Genomic DNA, 21888 nt, shown 5'->3' with positions numbered 1-21888 from the left:
ATAATTATATTTTTTTAATACCATTTTAATTTAATATACTATTTTGAGATGACCGACCTAACACTAAAAAAAAATAATGTTCACCACCAAAATAAATTAAAGAATACTCATGTACCCTAATAGAAAGAAGATATCTTATCTTTTTAATTAGTATGGAAATAAATATCGGATTCTCGATTGATATGAAACAGAGAATATAAAATCCAATCGGACCCATGGTCCTCCCTAATGTCTCCAAGTAACATTGTACTCTCTATACAAGACAACCATGATCAATTTCTAAACAAATTATATTTTAAATTTACTTGGCAAATGAATCGAGAAGAAAAATTATCTATCTTAAAAATTAATTAAAAACACTTAAAATATTAAAATAATAATAAATAAGTAAATGAAAAATAAGTATTACGAAATGCTCATCAAGCAACGTTAAAATTGATAATAGGTATCTGCATGCTGTCCTCTTCCCAATGTGATGTATTATATTTTAGTCAATTCTCAGCTTATTCATTTCTGTATTGCAGTTGATAAAATGTCGAAATAGCTTAAAATAAAATTTCCATTTTGTTATCAAAACGTTCAATATCCAAATCTAAAATATCTATTTTACTCTTCTAAATTTCTAGAGTTACTTTATAAAAGCTGAGCATTTTAAAAATTACCCTATGTATATATATACACACACACAAGCAAATTAGAAACAAAATGGATTGTAAAGTAACATATGCAACATAGATTCAATTTTTTCGTCAAAAACTGAAGCGTCGATGCAAGGTTACTCGACATCATCAACATACGCTAAAGTTCTGCTCAGGGTATCGAAAACTCATCTGCGAAGAGAATCAAATTTAAAGAATTGGAATAACTTCCAGTTCAATAAATTCAACCAAAGTTGGCAACATTACGATTATTTCACAATTGTTTTTTTTCCATAATCAACTAAGCAAGAGAAAATACATCATACCAGAATGGCCATTTTCCTTTCATCTTCTTTAGCATTTAGCAAGTTCATACGACGAGTTCATCCTCAAGGAAATCGTATTCAAAGGTGAAATCAGTTTTAATCCGCTGGCACCTGCAAGGGGATGTTTTAGCCACACTTAGCAAGGAACAAACTAGCAATGAAGTGATAGTGATAACACAGAAACATGAGAATATCTAAAAATGATGTTAATACTGGTTCAGTTTCTATCTTAGGAGGCATTGGGAAATAGTATCACCCAATTATCGACTCACTAATTGAAACTTTAGGTAAGGTTTCAGAATGAAACTATTTGTCCCAATCAGAGAGTAGTAGCGTCAACAATAATTGGAGAGTTGCAACCTCTTGAGATGTGAGATCAGAAGCAAGATCTCAAAAGGCAGGATGAAATGCCAAGAAGGAAGACCAAACTACCAAATCCATTTCTTCTTCCGCTACTCAATAAAGTGGCTCACAACTGAGTCCAGTTGTTTTTGCCCACGACCTCGATCACCCGTCTGCTGTCAACCATGATCACCCCTCTGCTGCTGTCCGTAAGCCCCCCTCTTTTGTTCACGGTTGACCACAAGCTCCCTTCCAACCTCAAGACTTGACAACAAGGAACCCTCCACCCTCTGTCGTCAACTGCTCATAGTTATAAAAATACCTTTTCTATTAGTCTTATAAAAAATTTTCCTCCGAAAATATTTTTCACAGGTACAACATTTTATGTCAAACAAACAGACCCTAGCTCGCACTGCTTAATCCCTCACTCTAGGAATAACTTCTAGATACTAAAGCCTTACACATGGTAACTATAAAATTACCTCCCTACCCAAATAAAAACCACTATTAAACAATACCACCCTTTGGAAATATCATCCTTTGGGGCCATAACGGGAATTGAGGTGAAAAAGAATAGAAAGTAAGCTGCAAGTATGAAACATCTACCCTACAACAACAACATTCTACCATAATATAATATAAATTAAAAAACAGAAACATAGACAATTCAGCATACCATCCATGCTGTGAGCCATCATTGGCGATATGAAAATCAAAGTAGACATAGTTTCCTCTTTCAAAGTTATCATTAGTTACTTTTGGCTCCTCATGCCGCTGAAACCATGTATTAAATTTCTTGTGAAATCTCCAGGACTGCCTCTTCAATTCTCGAGCAGCTAAGTACTGCTGAGGAGTGTTCTGCAAATGTAAATTCAAGAGAGTTGCTAACTAATAACTTTTTTTTTACAAAACCACAATAATATCAGTTCGTACAAGAACTACTCCATACCTGTTGATAGTAAAATGCAAAAAACAAGGCATCGGTGCCCATTGGATCAAGACCCGATCGTTCCCAAAAGGCAGGATTATCGATTATGGGTGCTTGAGTCTGAGGATAACTAGCAGGTGTAATTGCAGGATGCCTCTGAGAAGGGAATAAAAAAGCTAGAAGATGAAGTACGTTTTATCAATCTGTAAAATAACTATCAACGTTCACCATAAAACAGTTCAGAATTAATGAAGTCCTCAAGTGAAAGATGGTAAAATGATTCCTTACAGGAACATAGGTTTTTGCACGTTCTGAGTCCCTAGACTGTGGGAGTTTATAATATGCAGCTTCAAGCATCTGCAAGTTATATATTTGATCATGCATTCCACCAGAATTCCCAGCTAAGCCATTAATGTTGTCACCAATAGCACCAAGATCTAGTGCACTTCTTCTACCAATAACACCAAGGCTGGCTGAGGATTGACCAGCTTGTAATGGTTGGCCAAGTTCATTCTCTCTAGACAATTGGCTACTTTCAGCCGCAGAGGCAGGACCTGTACCCTGAACCAAAAACATGGCGCCAAGGAATTGGATCCTAGCTCATCAATTTTTCCATATTACTTTTACTCAATCTTGTTAAAAGCACAGCTTAACTACATAAAACACCATCTATAAATAAACACTTGTAAGAGTTTGCACAAATGGTAATTGCTGAAGTCACTTTCGAAGGAAAATATTTTGAGAAAATCTACATCATGGAAACTAAGAGACTGTGTTTCAATGTGAATACAATAATAAGCGAAACATGATTTCACAATGTTGGATCATGGATTTTATATGAGTTAATCTCAAGCATGGCACATTTAGAAAATTTCCATTTTAAAAAATATTTGAACATTAAAATGGTTTTTCGAAATTTATATTACATTTTCCTTATTATAGATTGCCAAAAAAATCTAGTTAATATAATTGGAAAAAAAATCATAACCCAGCATAGATTCCAATTAAGGTATAGGATTCCTGTCACTGAACCTCAATAGTTGGGCCTGATAAGGCTTGACGATCATGATGGTTTAAACATTATATACTCCATATTACACCAAGAATATGCTTCTCTCCTCTTCCCTTCTACTATTTTTCATGAAATTATTGATAGATTTATAGCAATGGCTCCTCTGTTCCTCCCTTCTTCCTCATTCCGTGAGATAGTTTAACCAAAAGACATAATGAACTGCTTGACTTTAAACCTTGTTGAGGATTTTCAATATGAGATGCCATGGGAAGGAGGGTCCATGCTCTAAGTCTGTGGTGTGTCTCTGCCACCACAAAAGGTAGGCACTTTGCAAAGAAATTCATTTATTAGGTTAACTGATGACTTAATAAGTTAGATCCTATTGGCTCATAATCTAAATATGTTTCATAATGTTATTGTTAGCACAAGATGAAGTGAAGTAAATAATTTGACTTCTTGGCAGCAAGTGATAAAATAGTCTACAAGTACCTACTGTGTATGATGTCTTCAGATCATCATCACCTATATTCTTGTTGAGACTGGGACTTGAGATAGGATCTGTGATCAGGTCTTCCGACATATTATGCCACTGTTGTTGCTGGTCTTCTGCATTTGCATTTGCATGTGCAGCATCTGCGTTATGGCAATGAAAATGTATTGTAAGGAAGCTCAGAAGTAATAATTAAAGATAGTTCTGTATACCTCCATCTTTCATTCCACTTGATACTGCAGGGTGTTGAGAGGACTGCTGAAGAATAGTTGGTTGCTGTTGTGGTGAAACTGAACCAAAACCTGCTCCGTGAACTCCAAGTCCTAGGGTAATATGAGGTGCAACAAGAGCATTTTGAGGACTAAACTGCGTGCATAAAGTAGTCACGGATATTAGTAAAGTTGCTGAAGGAACAAGATCAAACAGCAGAAAAGCATTTTCCAGAACGTGAGGTAAATGCCACTTAGGTTTTGTAGTTGTTAAAGATGAAGAATTTTATATCTGGTAGCAAAAGAACTTTTTATTAGATGCAACCCAGTTGTTCCACAAGAAAGAAATAATCAACCAGACAATGGTGCTCCTAAGACAACCAATTATTGTAAAATACAAAAATTTTCAATAATCAATAAAAGATAAAGCCATAATAAGCAGCTCAATATCACTCAAGCAAACTACCGATACATGCATATATTACACATCCAATCATGTCATCCATATCTCACATCAATTACCACTTCAGATTTGAATCCTCTTGGAACCTACATATTACCGTCTAGTCGCAAGATCGAATGTAGAAAGAAGGGTATTCTCATAACTTTCTTTCTAACCTCATTCTTTCCCTTCTTCCTCTTCCTTTGGCTAGGTAAACCAACAGGGAACAATCATTATCCATAATGGATTCTTTTCCCCATGATGTCATTGCTGTTTTTTCCAGAAGGCTATTTTCATCCACGAGCTCAACAGAGCCTAATAGTTTAGGATCACTAATAGAGAATGATTATTTGGAAATGCTAACCAACAGGTGCAGATTTTTGGAACATTAACATACTACATGCTAAGGTTCTTATAATCTTATTGTTCAGACAAGTCAATTTCATCATTAAATAGCATATGCATTAAGTAATTTCATTTAGTTAGAAATAGAAAAGCATGCAATTCCGGCAATTGGTTAGGAAAAGTGATACATATAGAAAGAACAAAAAAGACCTTTTATAAGTAGGATAGAAAATTTTGTAGGACCTGTTGCAAAAGGGAGCTCTGCTGTTGTGTAGTAAACTGTTTGTGGTTGGCACCAGAGATATGTGACACATTGAGAAGGTTACTGTGACCTTGTTGCACTTGTTGGAGCCTTTGTAAAAATTTCTCCCTCTGATCAGGAGCAATCTCAGGTCGCCCCCGAAATTGACCCTGAACAAAAGAATCCATCATGCTAGGACCTCAGTGTTGGAAAGCAAAATATTTCAACCAAGGTATTTAAGCTTGGATGCAAATATGCTAGCTCAGTGTCATTACATCAACCTTCCAGATAAACTAGAAAACAACCAAAAATACAAGTTCTAAAATATAATGAAGGACAAACAAGATTCTCAACTTGGATAACCAATTATCAACCAATGTCACACAACTAATGGGAATCAACCAAAATGTGACAAAATACAAAAAGTAAAGTGCTCATAAACATTTGGTCTCAAACACTATCAAATGAGAAGAAATTGACATCTAAGACTAACGGGTGAAAAAAAATAAAGCTATTAGTGATTCTATCCAACATGTGGTGTATCATCATAAATATCTGCCAGTCTATGCTAACATAGAAGTAAAGGGTTCAACTCAAACACATAAGGCAAGTAGATGAATGCTAGAAAAGACTGTGAGCCTAAGAGAGCATGTGAATGCTCTAGAAAAAGTTTGCAAACACAAGAGTAAGCCAAATAAAGAATTAAAAATAATAATATAAAAAAACTTTGCAATTCAGTAATTCATCTTTTAGCCGACAATATCAATAAATACACATCAATGATTTCATTGGACAAGTATTTTTATTACACACCAACTTACCTGTAAAAAATATAGAGATCAGAACAAACCCTCTAATAATAAACAGGATGAATCTGAAACTAAAAAAAACCAGGATGTATTTATCATCTAAGAATGAACAAGAAAAGCCAGTAAGAGTTGAAGCCAAATCCAGCAAATGCACTCTGCACAACTAAGATGGTTTTATAAGCCGCCTATAATGTGAAAAATGTCTATAAAGAAATCAACAAGGGATTAGTTACTATGATATTAATGCTCATGGTTTGACAATCCATGCAATCTGAGATGACCTATTAGAGAAATACTATGGTGGTGATACTCATGGAAGGTGAGCAGGAAATTTTGATTAAAAAACAGGTGTAAGTGAACATCTGAAGTTCAGCAAAATTGTCTTTCAGACAAAACATGAGCCAATGTCATGAAACATCACTTCAAATTCGTCATTGAGAAAATGAACATTATCAGAGCAATAACATGTAATCATAGGACTGATATGGTTGCAACTTGCAACTACAAATTCCATAGTCTGGGCCAATCCTACACAATCTAGGACTGATATTTGAACCTGCTAGAAGTAGAAGGCGCTCAGGTGGCAAATATAAAAGTTACAAGAGGCTTTCCAAAGTGACAGATTCAATGAGAAAACAGAGCACCTCCAAATACCAGGATTATGCACCTTATTATCAAGACCGATCAATAGGAGGAAGAGGATACACAAGTGTCACAAACTCCATACACATTAAACCTAACTAGAAAATCAAATTACAATAACATGAAAAAACAATAATATGAACAGTTGCAACTGAATTCCAAGAGAAACCAGGCTTATATGTACACATATTTTGAAATGGACAATCAGATAAACCACCAAATGACAACCAAACTATACAATTGAACACATTAAATTTTTAGTCTATTATAACATCTCAAGCAACTTACACTTTCATTTGCATTCTGAAAAGCTGCACCTTGAGCTCTCCATTGAACTCCAGGGACTAAAGAAGGTGAAAAGACTCTTCCTCCTGAAATAGGAGTCTCTCCCACATTATTAGAATCATTTGAACTAGTTCCATCATTTGTTTTGGGCAATGATTGCAATAGGATTCTGTTATTTATAGGAGAAACCAATGGCTGTGCAAGTTCACTTCCAATTCTCTCATCGACATTTAAAGAGTTAGGCTTAGATATATCAGATAATGCTGGAACAGAACCAAGAGTAACATTTTCAGATATTGCACTGGCTGAACTGAAAGCCATGTTAGTACTGATTGATGCAGGGTTAGATATCCCTCTGCTAATACCTTTCCCTACAATTTCTGGGATGGCTGGTGAAGGCCTTCGCCCAGGGAAGGTTGTATCTTCCTCCCTCACTGAGTTGGCTGAGGGAAGGGGCAAAGAGACAGCAACAGAGCTCTCTGTAACACTTTTTGCACTTGGTGGACCAGAAAGTAAAACTGAAGCTGCTGGTGCAGAAGTGGATGGATGTACAGGAATGCTAGCACTCACAGCTGAAGTAGGGACCACAGATACCCCAGAACTATTAGCTGGATGGAGTGTTGGTGCCAAAGACACGGTTGAAGGTAGAGTTTTTGATGTGGCATCAGAATTACTTTCCTGAGGAACTGCATCTTCACCTTGATCCTGAAATGTGTGTTGTGACTCTGCCGATGACAAAGCGATCTGTCAACAAATTAATAAAGAAACATTATACAAAACCATGAAGGAAGTTTACAACTTTTATCTTGTTTGCAAAATAATAGGACAGAAAAGAAAGAGTTGTAGGGGAAAAGGACAAGCTACAGAACTAGTTTTTGTAAATAAAGAACAGAAAGAAAGTAGAGCATCTTTTAGTAACATTTAAAACATAACCATTGCATGAGGCTCCTGCTCTCCATGCTCTTGTAATGCAGATATGTTCTTAAAATTAGTTCAAATTCCAGACACTCTGAATATGTAAACATATGTGAGACAAAATAAATGATATATACTGCAAGTGAAGCACCATCTCTTAAAAAAAAAAATTTGTGCAAATGTGGTGCTTACTCAGCATAAAATTATGCAAGCAAACAATGAAGCATGTTGATATAAGAACCTGATCAACCAATACATACAGATTTTCAGGCCAGACGAAATTACAAAAGATATCTAAAAACTTGGAAATTCTTCTGGTTCATGAATGGAGAAAGAAGGGAAAAGTAAATGCTAAATAAGAACCCCTAGAGGGACATATAATAAGACCAATGAAATACCTACAATTAGTTCGATGGACATAAATGCACAAATAATGAGATATAGAACATACAACATAAATTTGGTTGGACTGATTAGTTTAAGTGATTGAGTTTACTTTCTTATCTAAAATATTTCCCTATTCACTCTTTTTTCTCTTCCTGTTCTGCAGCATCTATTCATTCCCTACCTTCGCCCACAAATTGCTACAACCATTTCAAGGTTTAAAATTTCGACCCATGCCGAAATTTCGGTCCCAAACCGGAACGATATGCTTTCGGTATCGTACCGTACCAATACGGTTTCGATATTTTTTTTATTTACATATCTAGTAATTATTAAATAAATATGTCTATTGTGTATAATTTAAAAATAAGTTATATATTGATTTTATATAAGTTATTTGAACAACTTAATATGGTTAGAAAAAATAATTAAATTTATTTTTTTAAAAAAGATATATGAATAACTCCAATTAAAATTGATACATCATAATTATATAAATTAATTATTTATTCATTTAATTAATTATTAGTTTAAATAATATATATTTAAAATAGTAAAAAATATCAATTAAACAGTAAAAAATACAAAATAATAATAATAAATTATCAGAATATACATATGATTTATTAGATTTTTTATTTTTTTAGAATTTTTAAATAAAATTTAAAACAGTAAAAAAAAGAATTTTTATAATATTAATTAATATTTTTTTTAAAAAATAATTTTAAATATATTTTTTATATATTTTATAGGGATAATTTAATTAGGGTTTATGAAAGTCTATTCAAAATATCACACCTCATTTGGGAATTGTTTAAATAATTAAATCTTTTTTTTCCTTTTCGGTAACAATACGCACCATCACACGACCGGCGCGAGACGGCGCCAGAAGTGTCCCACAACGCTTCCTACAATGGCGGAGGTGTCGCGCGACGCTTCTGGCTCTGGCAGAGGCATCGTGCAACACTTCCGGCGCCGTGGGACGGCTTGACACTTCAAACACTGAACCATTTGCATATAATGATTCATTTGAATCAATAAAATCCTCATACTTCGCCGAGCTTGTGTTTTGAACTACAGACATAGTGAGCTTCAGTAGCTAAAGAAAATCCACTCTATCTCATCCTCAGTAGGACAAAATTTAATAGCAATTGCCCTGGGTCCATGTTTATGCTAATGGCAACAACCAATAATAATTATAATGACATATTCTCAAATTTTATGATTTTGCAAGAATGAAAATATGCAACTGAATCTTGAGTTGGAGATAAGAAAGGTTACTATGTTTCAAAGGATATATACATGCTATTTTCCAAGTAGAAGGCAATTTTCTTTGATAAGGAAAGAGTCAATGTCCGCAACTATCATCCTTTTTTTAATGTTTGGCAATCAATGGTCAGATCCTAACACAACCATCAATTCTTCTATGTGAGCATAGGACAGACATTGACTGGCTTAATTCGTTTTTTCCAACAACGAAAGTCAAAATTACCTTTAAGTTTCTTAATAAATGTACCTTGAAAACAGAAGTAGCTCATCGTTGAAATCAATTTTCTCACCTCTCTTCTCGGCAAAGTTCTTTCTTAAAGCAATTTTAGAACAGTAAATAGAAATAGCTAAAAAGATTCATCTTTGAAAAAAAATTTAAAAAAAAGGGAAGTGCAAGAAGAAAGCATGAAATTTGCATGTTTTTTTTTATAAATCCAAATGAAAACCTAATGATGCGATAAGACAGTTATGGTCAAACTGATCCAATGATATTAAGTGATCATCACATTTCTCTTCAAAATCAAGATCATATCAAACAAAAGATAAATGAGAAATGACAAGTTACCTTAGTAAGACTGGAAGGACCAAGCGAAACAAGATCTTCCAGTGCTTCTACCTTATCAAGTGGTAGAGAGACGTAAAGTTCATCAACGTCACTAAATTCATCAAAATCCTCCTTCAAAAATAATGAAATGGACACCATTAAAACCACATAGAAAAACTGATTATGTGGACAGTAGGGAAAGAAACAGAAAAGACTCCAACCAGTAGCTAAGATACCTGATTACGTTCAACATAATCTTCAAGAAAGTCTTTGACATCATTAACCTGATCAGGACTCAACTCATCATTGTCCAACAGTCTCAAAATCAACTCCAACTTCATAACATGAGCTTTGTGCCTGGTGATGGATGTCTCCAGATGTGTCTGAAACAAGATGCACCATATCAAGTATAGTGTATTTGCTGAGTAACTCTGCATGACAGCATGTTATATTAACTACCAGGCGAGGTGGCCTTGTTTTCCCTTTCTTGACAGAAAGCCCTTCCATTTCAGCTTCAAAGTGGTCAATTTGAGTCTCCAAATCTCCAACCTAAAATTAATCACCCACATAATGTAGGTGCTCAGTTCAACAATAAACAAGACAGATGAAACAGGATTCAGTAAAAAGATTTGCCAAGATTCATGAGGTGGACAAGCATTAAAAAAAGTTATGAAAAATTGAAAAACATGACAGCGACAGAATAAAAGAATGAAGATGGCATAAATAAAATGCACATGTACCACATTGTTGAGCCAGTCCCTCGTTTCTGATTTGGCCTTCTCTTTTGGATCCTATTCATTGCACAAAGAAAATGTCAAATAAGCTGCGTTTCAAAAATAAATAAAATGGAGTTGAAGAATTTTAAGTATGGAAAGATACAACAAGAAGCCATTCGGACTACATAAATCTTATCCCATCATTGAGCTCCATATAGGTAAACTCATTTGCGATACTCAAGTCTCTAGATGATTACCTAGACTTGTGTTTGAAAAACACTAAATGCTCAGGCTTAGCAAAATCCTCCACAATTTTCAACAATGGATGGGACCAGTCTTGGCAATGTCTAAGTAATACATGTCTGAATTAGTCAAATAGATTAACTTCTCAAATAATATCTCCAATATGGAATAAGAAGTAACAAAGAGAAACATCTAAGCCATTTTTATCAGAAGAGCACTAGAGAAATTCAGCATTCAATAGATGTGTATGTAAATATATACATAAAATACTTCCGCAGGTTGATGAACCGTTATGAGGACTAACAAGTAAAAGCATATAAAGTTTCAACATAGGCATATCAATTGCCATAGGTTGGACCTCTTATTTATATTTAGGTACACCTCCAGAGGTTCTCAAAATTGTCAGTCTTCTTGAGAAAAAACGTCATTTCCCTCTCAGAACAATCAGTAGATAGCCTAAATTATTTTTAAAAATGAATAAGCACATTTGAGAGTGATGACAAACATCTAATAGGGAAATTTTATTTTGTAACTGAATAAAGTGGAGTCTTGTACATCAAAGTCAACCATTAGTGAAGAGAATTTGCAAACATCAAACTTACTGTCTTCGGTTGCTGACCTAAACCTTCCTTGGAAAATGCTTTTGTCTTTGTCTCTTTTTCGCAAACCTTGAATCTTTCCATTTCACGTTCAATGAGCTTGCGAGCATCCATGAGAGCCTGCTCATAAGAGGCACTAACCTATGTCAAGGTATGTAATGAAACTGATTATCAACCACAGAACCGTGAGACCTTATGTTTTAAAAAAGAAAACCACCCAACTAACACTACAAACTGCCGACATCATCAAAAACAAAGAATCACATATTAGCAAACGGGATAGAAAAGATGAGGTGATTCATATAAATAAGTAGCACAATCACAAATACAATCCACATTCAACAAAGTTATTGTAATAGCACTTCAACTAATCTGAAACGTAACTGGTAAGTCCAAAATCCAGCTTCTAAAAACACAACTTATGATATTATAGCCTAAAAGTTTAGAATTGATGTGGGAGAATTAATATACATCTTCAGTGGATCATTCAAGCTCAATTACAATTTAGTGTGCAAAAAATACTTTTGTTTCATGGAGCTATGAGATGATGCATAAAACCACCACAGATTGTGTAGTAAAGCAATTTTCTTTGTCCATAAACCATATATATATATAATCCTGCACAGCTTTATATGAGCGATTGTGGCCAACATCCTACGTGGGCACCTGATGCGGTTTTGAGCGAAATTTTTTAATAACTTTCATCTGCATGCAACAACTTTTCTCTCTTTCCACTTAATTTAAAATAAAATTCTCTCTTATTTGATTGCATGCAACAACCACTCTGATTTTTAAAATCAGCACACAACTTAAATACACCAGCCACCACAGCTGTGGTGTCATGTTTTTTAAAAACCAGCACCAAGGGCATCAAGTGGTGCTGGTTTTTAAACACCAACACCACCTTGGTGCTGGTCTTTTAGGCTATGTTTACTTGGGAGAGTGGAAAGCAAAATTAAGGAAAAGTTTCCACGGTGGAAAAGTTTCCGTCGTTTACTTCATTAAAATTTTCCGAAGTGGTGTTGGTTTTTAAAGACCAACACCACCTAGGGCTGGTTTTTGAAAAACCTATTACCATTGCATGCAATCAAAGGAGAGAATTTTATTTTAAATTTAGAGGAAAGAGAGGAAAGTTTTCCATGCAGATGAGAGGGATTAAAAAATTTCGCTAATAAGATGTCGCCCACGGTCACAACGATCTCCAGAGCAGAGATCAAAAACGAAAGACAGTATAAGCACGAGGCAGTAGCAGAGAAGCCATTGCAAAATGCAATGCACTGAATCCACTAAAAAACCAACCTTTTTATCCTTTATCTCGCTCGACTGAATCCATGTCTTGATCTGATCACGATACCGCTGCAGCTTCTTGATTTCCTTCTTCAAGTCCGCCTCGAACTTCTCCTTCTGGTTCACATTCTCCGTATCGTAAACCTACAAAAACATCAAGTTATCACACACACACACAGAACCAATAATGAAACCGACGTGGCAACTCGGTTACCTTGTTCCAAATGCTATCGAAGACGTCGACGCCTTCCTGTACCTTCTTCAGGACTCGATCGATCTCGCCCTGCAGCTTCCTGCTCGCGCCCATGGTATAAAAACCGAAAGCGGGGAGACGCGGGGTTCTCGCATTCAAGGATTTAGGATTTAGCTAACACTTATTCGTCGATCGGACTCCGGAATCGAAGATTTAGAGGATTCGATAACGGAGGATGTGACGAGCAAAAAACCGAGGGGCGATCAAGGTCTCGTCGGTAGTACTCGGGGCAAAGCTATATTTTCCCAGTGATGACGACTTATCAATAAGCCAAGGCCGGACTACCGGGTTGGCTCAATGAAAACTTATTCCGGCCCAGCCCAAGCTAAAACATATAATCTTTAAATAAGCAAAAAAACAGTTATTTAGAAAAAAATAATAATAAATAAGGTAGTAGGAGAATTTTATGGTATCTTAAATCGGGACCTTTAATAATCAAACAGAGGGATTATTAAGTTGAGTAGGATGTGCTCATTGGAGAAATTTATGGTATAAATTGTCTTCCATTTTTATTTGCATCTACTCAATTTAATTTAATAATCATTTTAGACTGGATTTAATTTAATTGGATTCTCTTATTAAACCAATTTAAACAATACAAATTTTGGCATGCACCTCACCCAACATGATTTATTCATAGAGTTAGCCAAACTTTTAGTATATTTGTATTGTTATTTTTGCAAACAAAAAATCATTAAGTTGATTAATCTAGGGAGAGAAAAATTCCCAATCATAAACATATTTTTATGAGGAAATCTTATTTACCCTTTCTAAAACTTTATTTTTTACTCCCTAATATACTAATCTATAAATTTGTCCTTATTAATTTCTTTACTCTCCCTCTATTTCTTTACTATAAACCAAATAAAATAAACAAATTATATCGGTCTTTAACCAGCCAAAATATTAGAAGTTAAGTTCAAATATAGATTCCAATAAAATTTTTAACCGAATCAACTAAGCCAAATCTCTATTTGATCTCTAAGAGTCAAATTCATTACTTAGATAGATCATATCTAAGTTACCTGGTGCACTAGACTTAGTGGATCTGATCGAAGCTACCTCAGTCAAACATGACTAGTTAGACCAAAACTTAGTATTAAGTTTTTTGGACAATACTATTTTGAAAAGTATTCAGCAAGTGGTCCACCGTTGATATACAAAAAGATCATGCCTCACCACTGAACTGAAAACTTATCCTTAGGAAGTCTATTTGATTAACTCAAAGCTAAGTTTGAATCTAACATGAGTTCAATAATTTTTTTCGAAAATTTAATTCAATTAAAAACTTAAATTCAAATTCAAATTCAAATTTAATTCAACCTTAACTTTAATTAAAGTTTAATTTAATTCAAATCTTTTTAAAAAATAAAAAATAAAACACTTAACTAAATTATTTTAATTATTTTAAAAAAACTTTAAAACAAAATAAATTTTTTAAAATAAATTATCTTAATAAAATTATTTTAAAACTTAAATTAAAATTATTTTAAGAACTTAATAAAATTATTTTAAAACTTAAAATTATTTTAAAAACTTAATTAAAATTATTTTAAAGCTTAATTAAATTATTTTAAAACTTATTAAAATTATTTTAAAATTAAAATTTTTTTAAAATTAAAATTGAAAAAGCTTAATTATTTTTAAAACTCACTTAAAAAATATTTCATCGACTAAACGATATGTTCAATCGACCGATTCAATAATTGATACGATAAAATCATGTTTAATTTATCAGTCAACCAAAACTTTTTATCAATCGACCAAAAACTTAAATATCACTTGAGCATCTTCAATTATTCAATCGGCCGAACATAGATATACATATAAGCCTCTTGTATTCACCAGTTAGCTATAATCAAGAAATTCTTAAATATTTACAAAAGAATGAAAACAATATTTTTAAATTGAAACCTTACAAAAGAAGGAAAATAGTCCATAGGTTTCCCGAATACAGGCCCGACTCAAAGTATAGGCCATTAAGGTCTATGCCTAGGGCCCCAATATTATTGGGACCATTGATTAAATAATTAAGTAAAGATATTAAAAAAAATTAAATTGAGTTATTAATATGAATTAACGATAATAACATGCACATTCATAATATCATGCTAACCCATTAATGACATCTTATTAATTAATTCATTATTCTATTTACACGTTACACGTATCCTTATTTACTCATAATTACAATTAGCCAAGATTTTATTTTATTTAATCTTATTTCCTCATAATTGCACTTAGCTAAGATTTTATTATATTGAATTATATATCTTATAAAACTAATAAATTCTTTCCTTCTCAATATCTCTAAAAAATCCTAATTGTTCTTTTACTAATATTTCATGCCTATTTCTTTTCTCCTCATTAATTTTATATGTTTATATTCTCTTGTTGGTTTCTTTTTTCTTTTCTCATTAATTTTTTCCGATGATACTCTGAGAATGTCCTTCTCCTCCCTCGCTGATAATATTTCTTTCTCACTCTTTCTTTTTCTTCCTCGATAAGATTTTTTTATCCATACAACGTAAAATAAAATGCTTCATAAAAAAAAATTCAAAATTAAAATTAATAGAATTTTTTTAAAAAAATATATTAAAGGATTTTTTTAATTTATTTTTGCCTAGGGTATGTGGAAATCAAGTCTGCCATAAATAATTCAATTTTCTTGGTTAAATATGAAATAATACATTTTAAACATGAGAATTTAATTAATATAGCTTATGTTAGGGGTTATTTTTAAAAATAATCCTATTTATTATATATTTAACAAAATAATCTTTCGTAATTTTAAAATCCTAAAATACTCCTATTTTTATGTTTTTCTTTATGTCTTTCACTAAATTACATTAAAGAGATTCTCAATTATTTGCATGATTTAAATCGCAGTTGATTCCTTCATTGCTATTAGTTTAACTGCGTTAAATTCCATCTCACTACCATAAAATTATTTTATGTTTTCCGAGTTCATCATTCACTCTAAGTATTATTAGAACATAATCAATCATCTAATTTATCTTCTCATCTCAATCTCTCGACTCAAATAAAACTATATTTGTTACAGTATCACATTCTTGCTATGTATCCCACTACCCGACCTCCCAAAGTGGTTATTGTTGGATAGATAAACATGTGAGAGAGGGTGAATTATGTGTGATTTTTAAAATTTTCTTTTCATTTTGAAATCAAGTACGCAGTAGAAATATAACTAAGTAAAAAGTAAGCAATGGCTAAAATATTTTTATTTTACTTGGTTCGGAGCCTTCGACGACTCTTGCTCCAAGACTCATACTCGTTGAGTGTTTTCGTTAGGCAATCACTATAAGTTCGGAAAGATTACAAAAATTTGAGTACAATGCAAGAAAAATAAAGTTATACCGATAATAAAAGAAATGGAAGCTTTGTTACAGGTTGTCAAGGCAACCTTTTGGTGTCGCAGGAGTCTTCTAGGAGTATCGCACAAGTAAAAAAATTAAGCAAATGATGTACTAAAGCCTCTGCTCGAAGTCGTGTTTATAGACCCTTTTTGGGCACTCGGGCTACCCCTAGGCACCTCCAACAAAGCCTAGGACTCCACTGACTTATCCTCCTCCAGGCGCCCGGACCACCTCAGGATGCCTGGATTGTTGACATGATTGCACCTCAGTGAAAGTCTATCTTTGAAGATTTATCCATCTTCGTACAGTTGGATATGTCCGGGCACCTAGACTCTAACGTGTACTCGCTTATTAGCATCTGCCACCTCAGTTGGGTGCCTCCCTAGGTTCGGGTCAATCCAGGCGCCTGGACCCGGTCCGGGCGCTCGGACCTCGAGGTACTCGGATCATTCTCGGGTACCTGTAGCCCCTTTTTATAGCCAGCTTTGAACTTTAATTCCTACACCATAATGTTAACACAACAAACAATAACATGGAAATGAAAGTAATAATATATTTGACAGTCTCCAGACTGTCCGGTCCTAACTTTTAATTTTAATGAAACCCTAGGTAGGACTGACATCTATTGTTCCCTCATCCTCACTGGATCTCTCCTCTAATTACTTATATTTACTTATCATTTACAGTCACTTGATTTATCTCTTAACCCACCATGTCTTCCTGCTAGTTGTTAAGTCTGCAGACCCAACTGGACTTCGGCCAGCTGTCAAGTCTCACAGATCCAGTTGGTCTTCCAGCTAGATATCAGATCACTCCTTGACCTATTTAGACTTCATGCAGTTATCAGATCCTTAAACCTAACTTGGCTTCAGCTTGCTGTCACGTCTTATAAACCGGCCAATTCTTGCACACTTAGTAACAAAGTTAGACAGCACAATATCTAACTTTAATTCATTTGTCATTCATCAAAATTTAAATTTAATCATTAGTGCTAACTGCACCAATAGTCATCCTCATGCAAATTCCTTTCGACTAGAAAGTACTAAACAATGATTAAAAAAATACAACAAATCAAAGTGGTTTGTGGAGATTTTTAATCCAAAACATATCATCATCAATTTAGTGGACACCAAAATGTAACAAACCACCACCAAATAGTACAAAACTTTGCACAAATTGTATAATGACTCATTTAAAATCGAGAAGCCACAAAATTCGAACAATAACTAATAACAAACAAATAATAAACTATGGAAATCAAACAAAATGCGAGTCATGCGACCAATCGATAAAAAAACTACAAAAAGTGAAGAAACTTACTATTTTTCGTGGTGACTGGTTAGCTTCAGCTATGTCTATTTCGTCGCTTGCTTCAATCTCCTCGTCGGTGGATTTGGTCGACCAGTGGATCTCGGTGGTTAGGGCTTTACATTATCGTCGGTGGTTAGCTAATTTTTCCTTTTTCTTATTTTTTCTTGCAATTAATGCTTTGATGTGCACTTAATTCATAATCTTACATTTTCCTTTCCATGATTAACCTTTTAATTGTATTTTGCATCCATGATCATGGTAGAGAGTAGAAGATAAGCAAGTATATGGTAGGACAAGAAGCACAAGTAGCATGAATGCTCTCCATTTTTGTGATTACATGTGAATTAGGATGAGGACCACAAAAATTCTGTCTTATGAAGTTTTTAGTATTAAATCAATTTCAATTTACTCATGATAGATGGAAATTATTATGTTGTTAACCAAGAGTAAAGTTTTAAGTTCATGAATACTTGAGATTTTGAAATGTGATAATCTTAGATGATTTACTTTCTTTATTTTTTAATCATGTTTAGGAATTTGTTTAGGGGGTGCCATTTAAGTAGAATTTTTAATTTTCTTTACTTGAATGGGACGTCCAAGACTAAGTGTGGGAGATTTGATAACCATGATTTAGCTACATTATTTTGATTTATAATACATGTTTTTAATGATCTACTCTTAACTTAAACTCACATTTATATTGCATTTCATAAATTACATTTGATCTTGGACTTAATTATAATTTAGCTTATAATTATGGTATTTGATGATAATATTTTATTATTATCTTGTAGACATCAAAAAGGTCATGGAATTGATCCGATCAGGTCACACTTAGGATCATCTGGGGCTTAATGAGGCGATCAAACTTTGGAACGATTTGGACCGTCCATTGAAGATAGGAGAGATCTGAGTCATCCGTCAAGAATCTGGTCCATCTAAGCTAAGAGAAAGTACATCACAACCATTGATGAAGATTTAGAAGTTTTGAAGCAGATCTGAGATGTTTACACCGTTGATCAAGATTAAAGCATCTTGGACCGCTGGATTAGATGAGAAGAGGATTTAAAAGCTTTGAGAAGCTACAGTGCATTTTCGAACTCGGTTCCTCGCGATTATCTATTGTTCACCGTTTTCATCCTTAGCGACGTTGACGCTCCCATCAACATCTAGATCAGAGTTAAAGATCTGTCATCACCAGCAACATTTGGAGTGATCGGTAATCATTGTTCGACCATCAGATTGCGAGAGAGGAAGGTTCTTCTATCGCAATCCTTGCATTTCTCATTCACCAGACGAGCTCAGATTGGGGGAGTTTTTCCGATCTGAAGGAATCCATCAGGCAACATAAATCATCGGAGGAATTTTTCTGGAAGTTTCTGTTTCACATTCATTTCTCAATTCGCTTGTGACTTCGCAATTGATTTGATCGATCGATTGACAATCGCGTCTCATTCATCTTTCCTTGATCTTCGGGCAATGAACTTTTGAGAAGATTTTAAGTTTGTTGGGAGGTTTCTACATCTTCGCACTTTTTAATTCTCAACTGAGAATCTGAATTAATCCGGTGATTGCTCACGGGAGTTTCCTAGAGATTTTCTGCAAAATTTGCAGAAAAACAGTTCATGAAACACTAATTTGAGTTGTGATGTTCTTTCATCTTGGTTTTAGTTTCAATTAGTAGATCTGTTGTTCTCATTTGTTTTCCTTTCAGTGCAAGCAAAACTAAATTGAAATTTGTTCGGTTAGATTTTATCATTTAATGTCTGTTATAGAATATAGCTGACTTTGAAAAAGAATTCAAATACGCGAGTAGGGATTTCAATTTATGCTTAGGTTTCAAGTTTCAATTCAAACTTCATTTCCAATTTTGTTACTAAATTTACTGATTTCGATATTTGCTCTGTTTCCTCAACTTGTTTTTCACCTAGATAGGTTTAATTTTAGGAAATCATATTCAATTCAGCAAAAGCCATTCGGATCAGCTTAGGTTAAGTTGATAGTTTTACTTTGGAGTTGGAGTACTTCATATGTAAGTTCGATTGCAGTTAGATCGTACAGTAAGTTGTTTGATCAAAATAAGTTTTGTTAAACATACATTTCTCTAAATTCCATAGCTTTTGTTAATGAAAGTGATTCATTTTAATTCTGAGTTTGAAATAACCTAAATTTCCTTTCCAGAAATAAATTCTAAATGAATTTCGCATTCTAGACACTCACATATTTACTAGTTAATCTTGGAAAGAAATACGACTTGGGACTCCATATTACAATTCTATTTTTAATCCAATGAGTTTCAATCTTAATTAATTTGATGTGCCACGTGACATGTAATATGGTCAACACCAAATTTTGACATCGTTACCGGGGACCAATGGATTTATTTGGTTAGGGCTTTTCTTTTGTAGGGATGGAGATTGTGTCTAGTAGGCCTATTCAACCGGTTTATCGGTTTCGATTAATTCTAGTTTATCACATCTTATATAGAACACGTTAATCTATCAGTATTCTTACCGATTCTATCAGTTCTGGTTAAATAGGTTTTGATCGATCAACCGGTTCCAACCGAGCATAGGGCTTGGGTAAGTGGATTTAGTGGAGTGGGTTATCGATTTTTTTTTAAAACAAACTAATGAACTAAAGGCCAGCAAAAAAATTTCCCAAAGAAAAGACTAAAAAGTAAACATAAATTAGAAAACTCCTTGTCAATCATCTTTCTCTAAGTCTCTCCTCCCAAATTCTCAATTTCTGAAATTCTCAAATTTATTCACTCCACGCACACCATGAGTTTAACAGGTTGATTTCTGATTTTAATGGTTAAATTGGTAAAAATTCATAAACTGGAAACCGATTGATAAATTGGTAAAAATTGATTAATTGGAATCGATTAAAATCGGTTAACAGTTAACCATTAAATCATAACTGGTAAGCTATCGGTTCTAATTTAATTTTCGATTTCTCGATTTTTTTTACATAACCCTAGTGTATGGGAAAGAAATGGGAGAAAAGAAAAGAAATTAATAGGAGTAAATTTATAAATTGGTGTAATAGAGAGTAAAAAATAAGTTTAGTGAGTGTAAAATAAGATTTTCTACCGGGGAGTGAATATTAAAAATTGTTTATGACTGAGAATTACTCTTCAGTTTGATGTTAAAATTAAAGTTAACTTTGAAATACTATCTTAATTAGGGGTGAAAATTCAGTTAATTCAGTTCATAAATTAATCGAAAATCTATTTAATATTGGGTAACAGAATTAAATCAAAATGTTACTAAAATTTAATTAATCAAATCAAATTAAAAATCAATTATTTCAGTTAATATCGAGTTAACCAAATTTATTTAAAAAATAATAAAAAAGTTATATAAAATTAATACTAAATTAATCGAATACACACCCGTAATTTTAATGATAAATTCACACTATCTATAATATAAGATCATAAGGCTCATCCCATTAAGTATTGTCGTCCTCCGGTTAGATCGTAAATTGCAAAAGGCATCATTCAATAAGGGATAATCCACGGGGCTTCCGCATACCCCATGCTTATCTGCGCTAACTAATGCAGTAATCATTTACGCCAATCCGTGAGGGCAATAAATTCACACTATCAAATTTGCCTTTTACTAGACATAAATCCACACTATCGGTGTAGCACGATAGTGTGACTTTATCTTCACACTATCTAACCTTTCTTGTGTGTTTCCTAATAACCAAATCATTTTGATTTATACTCTTGGAGTTTAAGTTCCATTTGATTATTACATAATAGTGAACGCAACGAGCTACTTAATTCAAAACAGCAAGACATAATTACATTATCAGTGAACACAATTTGCGATATTCAAATGTCTTTTATTAACCACTAATCTAATTAAATAAAGTTGATTTTAATTGAGCCACGAATTAATTAATAGGCATATAATTTATTAGGACACCCATAATACATGTTAAATGAGTATTATAATACTTATTAAACATCCTCTTTTGTGAGTATTAAAGGAGAGAGAGAGGTAACATCTTTGAAGGCTCCACTTTATCTTATCTTTGTTTCAACTGTAAAAATTTTAATATTATTTTTTCAAAACATTACTTTTTAAAGTAATATTATTATTAAAATAATAATAATAATAATTTAAATATTTTAAAATATATTTATTTAATATAATATAATTTTAAGATAATGAAGTGGATGGTGGAACCCATAAATAATGAGTGTTAATGTTAAAAAAAATATAAATGAAAGAGATATATTTTTATAATGAGTATGTTACAATGGAC

General features: G+C 33.3%; 1 protein-coding gene across 5 annotated transcripts; it reads right to left on the bottom strand.

Moving 5' to 3' along the window:
- Window positions 1-604: 604 nt before the first annotated feature.
- On the bottom strand, window positions 605-13167 carry LOC121980987 (CCR4-NOT transcription complex subunit 3-like). 5 transcript variants are annotated; one of them, XM_042533280.1, is made up of 16 exons: window positions 12881-13167; window positions 12679-12810; window positions 11383-11520; window positions 10562-10612; window positions 10281-10370; window positions 10058-10204; window positions 9843-9953; window positions 6713-7453; window positions 4976-5143; window positions 3949-4102; window positions 3740-3879; window positions 2523-2795; window positions 2256-2390; window positions 1983-2164; window positions 965-1075; window positions 605-865 (listed from the first exon to the last, which is right to left on the bottom strand). In XM_042533280.1, the coding sequence occupies exons 1-15, from the start codon at window positions 12971-12973 to the stop codon at window positions 1009-1011; spliced, it is 2622 nt and encodes an 873-aa protein (XP_042389214.1). In that variant the 5' UTR covers window positions 12974-13167; the 3' UTR covers window positions 605-865; window positions 965-1008. The 5 variants fall into 5 exon arrangements, with proteins under 5 accessions (XP_042389214.1, XP_042389213.1, XP_042389216.1 ...); XM_042533279.1 differs by having other exon boundaries at window positions 605-830; XM_042533282.1 differs by having other exon boundaries at window positions 605-830; window positions 3740-3852.
- Between the last annotated feature and the right edge of the window lie 8721 nt (window positions 13168-21888).

Source organism: Zingiber officinale, chromosome 5A (genome assembly GCF_018446385.1).
Source record: "Zingiber officinale cultivar Zhangliang chromosome 5A, Zo_v1.1, whole genome shotgun sequence".
In the NCBI taxonomy this organism is placed as follows: domain Eukaryota; kingdom Viridiplantae; phylum Streptophyta; class Magnoliopsida; order Zingiberales; family Zingiberaceae; genus Zingiber; species Zingiber officinale.
Note: the sequence above shows the minus strand (reverse complement) of the source record. Positions and strands in the feature narration are given on the sequence as shown.

Excerpts from the sequence above, each read along its gene's own strand:
- LOC121980987 (XM_042533280.1), bottom strand. The coding sequence starts at position 12,973 with ATGGGCGCGAGCAGGAAGCTGCAGGGCGAGATCGATCGAGTCCTGAAG. Across the intron at positions 2,796-3,739 it reads ATCTGAAGACATCATACACA|GGTACAGGTCCTGCCTCTGC; the intron begins GTAGGTACTTGT and ends TTTTTGGTTCAG. Across the intron at positions 1,076-1,982 it reads GATGGCTCACAGCATGGATG|GTGCCAGCGGATTAAAACTG; the intron begins GTATGCTGAATT and ends ATCCCCTTGCAG.